The sequence below is a fragment of the Sturnira hondurensis genome, unplaced genomic scaffold (assembly GCF_014824575.4).
Source record: "Sturnira hondurensis isolate 20B ecotype Veracruz unplaced genomic scaffold, ASM1482457v3 Scaffold0021354, whole genome shotgun sequence".
Taxonomy (NCBI): Eukaryota; Metazoa; Chordata; class Mammalia; order Chiroptera; family Phyllostomidae; genus Sturnira; species Sturnira hondurensis.
The window spans coordinates 1,491,079-1,495,588 of NW_028093985.1; the positions used below are offsets into that span (position 1 = coordinate 1,491,079).

Consider the following 4,510-nt stretch of genomic DNA (forward strand, 5'->3'; position numbering starts at 1 on the left):
GCAACCACACACTGATGTTTCTCTCCCTCTCTTTCTCCGTCCCTTCCCTCTGTCTAAAAATAAATAAATAACATCTTTAAAAAAGATGGAGCTTCCTTCTCTAAATCAGCTTGGGTTTGACTGCAAAACACAGCAGGCTTGAAAATGCACCTGTTTACTTTACCTTGGAGACCAGGGACTATGCTGCCACCATGGAGAGAGAGTCTGAAGCATGTGTCCCCAAGACACTAAGTCATGTCTGATCCTCAAACCTCTGCCAATGATGTGGTACACAGGAAGGTTTCTGGTGGTATCTCTCCTCTCCTGCACCTGGAATTATTCCTCAAAGGCTGAAAGCAAAAGGCACATGGGAAGTGAGAAGACATACACACATGGTCAAGCTTGCCTATTTCTAATAAGCTGGCCCAGCAAGGAAATTGGGTTAGGTGTCTGAGCAGGTGGTGAGTCATCAAGGACCCCTGCACAGCCAGAGGCCCTGGAGGTTGCTCTGCCACTCCTATGCACCTGCTTTTGGTAAGATGCAAACAGGACCTTGAACAGTGCCTTAAGTTTGTAGAAAAGCACCTCCTAGCAAATAAGGCAGCTCAACATCATTTTGAATGAGCAGACAAATGAATGGATATGAATGAGAAAGTGAGTTTGTCACTGAATTGTGAAACAGAGAACTTCAATTGTGGACAACCCATGAGAAAGCTTTAGGCTTCAGTTGTCAGACCTTTATTCTTCTAAACAAAGTTCAGGCCTCTGCCTGTTCCACTCTGTTAACCGCAGCAGCCCAAAGTTCTTCCATGACTAACCTGAGCCTGTGATTGCTTTGCTCTGCTCTTGGGAGCTCTCACTATCCCTTTTCTTCCCAAGAAGCCGGCGATTGCATGAGGACGATGGAGCAGGGCAGCAGCCACCCGGACGACTTCCCTCTCAACGTGTTTTCGGTCACTCCTTACACACCCAGTACCGCGGACATCCAGGTGTCTGATGATGACAAGGCGGGGACCACCTTACTCTTCTCAGGCATCTTCCTGGGACTGGTGGGGATCACGTTCACCGTCATGGGCTGGATCAAATACCAAGGGGTCTCCCACTTTGAATGGACCCAGCTCCTTGGGCCCATTCTGCTGTCTGTCGGGGTGACATTCATCCTGATTGCTGTGTGCAAGTTCAAAATGCTTTCCTGTCAGTTGTGCAAAGAAAGCGAGGAAAGGGTCCTCGACTCGGAGCTGACAGCAGGCGGACAATCGTTTGTTTTCACTGGTATCAACCAACCCATCACCTTCCACGGGGCTACTGTGGTGCAGTATATCCCTCCCCCTTATGGCTCTCAAGAGCCCATTGGGATGAACACCGCCTTCCTGCAGCCAGTGGTGAACCCCTGTTGTCTCACACCGTCTGGAGTGGTGGCTGCTGCCACGCCAAGCCCTCCCCAGTACCACACCATCTACCCTGCAGAGAACGCTGCCTTCGTTGCCGACCGGGACTACCCTTCCTTCGTGGATGGTGGAAATGACAGGTATGGTGTGTGTGGTGGGGATCCTCCCCTTCCCACGGTCACAGTCATAGTGTCTGTGTTTGGTCTATGTTTGGTCTATGAGGAAGGTGGTGGGTGAATGCAAACCTCCGTGCAGCTGACTGCCGGGTGGGGGGCGTTGGTTCTGGGAATATGCTGTGGGCTGTAATGCGTCTGTGTTTTCCGCTCTCCTTTCAGGTCCAGTCCTGATGCTGAGCAGCTGGAAGAGACACCGCAGGCAGATGGGGACCCTGCCTGCTTCTCTCCTCCGCCCTATGAGGAAGTATTCTCCCTCCCTCGTTAGAGACTGCAGTGCCCAGGGAAAGGCACTGAAGTCCTTGCTGCTGACACCTGAAGGGCTCTATGCTGCAACCTTCAGAAGTGAGATAGCAGAGCAGCCCAGGAGGCCTAAGAGATGCCATTCAAGGGGAAGTGGGAGGTAAAATGTCCCAAATTGGTAAAAATTAGGCTGGGCTGAAGAGATTACCTTCTGATCCAGTTAGAAATGCCCTGCTGTGTTCAGAAACAAAAATCTGACCCATCTATCCCTCACCCACTCCTTTCCTCTAGGAAGGCACTGCTGTCTCGATTTTAACTTTAGAAGCCACGGGCAAAATCACTACTGCTGTGACTCTGGAAGTTTCCATAGTAGGGAGAGTGGGGTGGGGAGGAAGCAGGGAAGAGAAAGCAGATTCTACTGCAGCTTTCCCAGTGCCCGTTCTCAGTTCCCAAAGTCGATCTGCGCATCCCAAACCACTCGGTTGCTGCATGTGGCCCCTGAGGATTCTGGGTATCTTAAAGGCTGTGTAAACAGACCAACAAACAAGCAAATAAGTAAATGCAATAAAGTAATATCAAGAATAGCTCCTGTTGGAATGTTCGGTGGCTAAACCATACAGAGTAAATAATAATAGGATAATGATGTCATCGAACCCTTAAGTTATCATTAGGTCATAGTGACTTGACTGCTGATGTTCTCGTCAGCAAGGCTGAAGCTTGAGGTGTCCACCCCGAGCTGACATGCAGGCTGGGCGAGAACGGCCTGGGCCCAGCAGCCCACATGAGCCTGGGGCTTCCCCAAGTGCCCGTAGAAGAGTCCTGTTGAATCAGACAGAACAGACCTGCTATGTCAACACCGGGGAGCCACAAATCATGGAAACAGTCTCTACGGCCAAGACAAGCTCACTTTCTTTATTAAAAAACAGACAAACATAAAACCTTGGTGCCCTTTATTTCCCCAAATCTGGACTGTATAACACACATCCACAACAGACTTACAGACTTTGGAAGACGCGGTTAAAATAATCAGGTTTTAAAGGAAAATAGTCTTCCTAGGCAAGGTCACACAAGGCTACTGAGGAAGGCTCACCCAAAGCCAGACAGGGTTTAGCAATTCTCTAAAGGTGCATTGATATATGCAGTGACTTCTATTAATTTTTATCACACATATCTAGTTTTCCAAGGATATGATTAATGTACACTTGGTATATTACTGTGATTTGAATTATACCTCAGGACAAAATCTTTTCATACAAAAATTCATTTTCATGTTTGACAGTGGAAGTAGTGAGATGGAAAAATAGAATTAGTTTGCAGAAATTAGCCTCATACTCAACACATTCATGAAATGCTGGATTCCTAGCTGGGGGCCATTGGCGCTGGGCAGGAAGTTGGGTGACAGGCACCTGGTTGAGCACTGCCAGTGGTATGCCACCAGCAGGACACGTGGAGCCCTGCACACCGGCCTCCCTCACCCCTTTCCTTCCTCATCCTCACCCACCCTAGAGCTTTAGATCCCTGGGCTTGGGTTTGGCATAAAGGGATGCTCAATTTGGAGATGATTCAGGAAAGGGCGTCTCCACGTAGAAGCCGGGAGGACAGGAGAGCCGATCTGTCTGCGTGATGCCAGGGGTCCCACAGGCAAGGAAGTACACGGGTGTTTTTACCTCCAGGCAGTGGCAACTAACTGCCCCTGTTCTAAGACTGAAAAAGTGTTAACCATAGGGATAACTGATGCTTTTGAGGACAGCGCAGTCAGAGCTAACAGCTTCCGGAGCTCAAGGTGGGAGGCGAGCCTGCCACAATCAGAGGCTTGGAAGATGGAGATTTGCTCATGCAGCCAGTATTTACTGATTGAGCACCTACTCTGTGTCAGGACTGGGGCATCAAGTGGGGATGGAGTGGTGAGAAAACAAAGCAACAGAAGAACAGATACGGCTCTGCCTTCACAGAGCTTCTGGTATAGTGTGGGCGACAGATACCGATCAATTATTCCCTGACAGCAGTGAGGGGTCCAGGGGCTACAGAGGGATTTGAACTAGTCAGGAGAATCACAGCAGTTTGGCCCTTGCAATGCATAACCCCAGGGAGCATAGCTTACATGCACAGCCAGGCAACTGGTGTGCTAGGCTCTGAGGGCTGACCCAGGAGCAGAAGAGCTGACCCCTATACGAACAGAAGGAGGCATACACCTGGCAAATCCCCTGAGTGGGAGACAGGATTAGGAGGTGGCTTGCAGGTTGCACGAACGGTTAATGTCATTGCTGCTACAAGCCTCACAAAGACCCGCCTCTCAGTGCCCAATAAACTGCACCCACCCACTCTCTGGCATCAGTACAATCCTAAACTGCTCTCTGTCTTTATTTTGGGGTTGCAGGGGCCAGCACAACAGGAAGCCCACTGAGTGGTCCCTGAACTCCGACACTAGGTCTTTGCTTGGTCTCTCTGACCAGTGAGGAGATATTCTTAGCAGAGTTTCTGGTTTGTTGTCTGGATATTTGTCATCCTCTCTCTCCCTCTCCCTCTTTCCCCCTCTCTCTCCCTCTTGTTACAGAACCCCCCTGGGGTGTCTTTTTTTACTCTATGGTTCTTTATGCCTGCCACTGTATTAAGAACTGTGGCTTTCGCCCTGTGGTGTGGCTCAGTGGCTTGAGTGCTGGGCTGAGAACCAAAGGGTCGTTGGTTCGATTCCCAGTCAGGGCACATGCCTGGGCTTGTGGGAGGCAA

At 49.9% G+C, this 4,510-nt stretch overlaps 1 protein-coding gene across 1 annotated transcript; it reads left to right on the forward strand.

Annotated features, from left to right (window-relative positions):
- Positions 1 to 814: 814 nt before the first annotated feature.
- Positions 815 to 2,716, forward strand: TMEM174 (transmembrane protein 174). The gene is made up of 2 exons (XM_037032381.1): positions 815 to 1,507; positions 1,703 to 2,716. The coding sequence occupies exons 1-2, from the start codon at positions 873 to 875 to the stop codon at positions 1,806 to 1,808; spliced, it is 741 nt and encodes a 246-aa protein (XP_036888276.1). The 5' UTR covers positions 815 to 872; the 3' UTR covers positions 1,809 to 2,716.
- Positions 2,717 to 4,510: the final 1,794 nt, after the last annotated feature.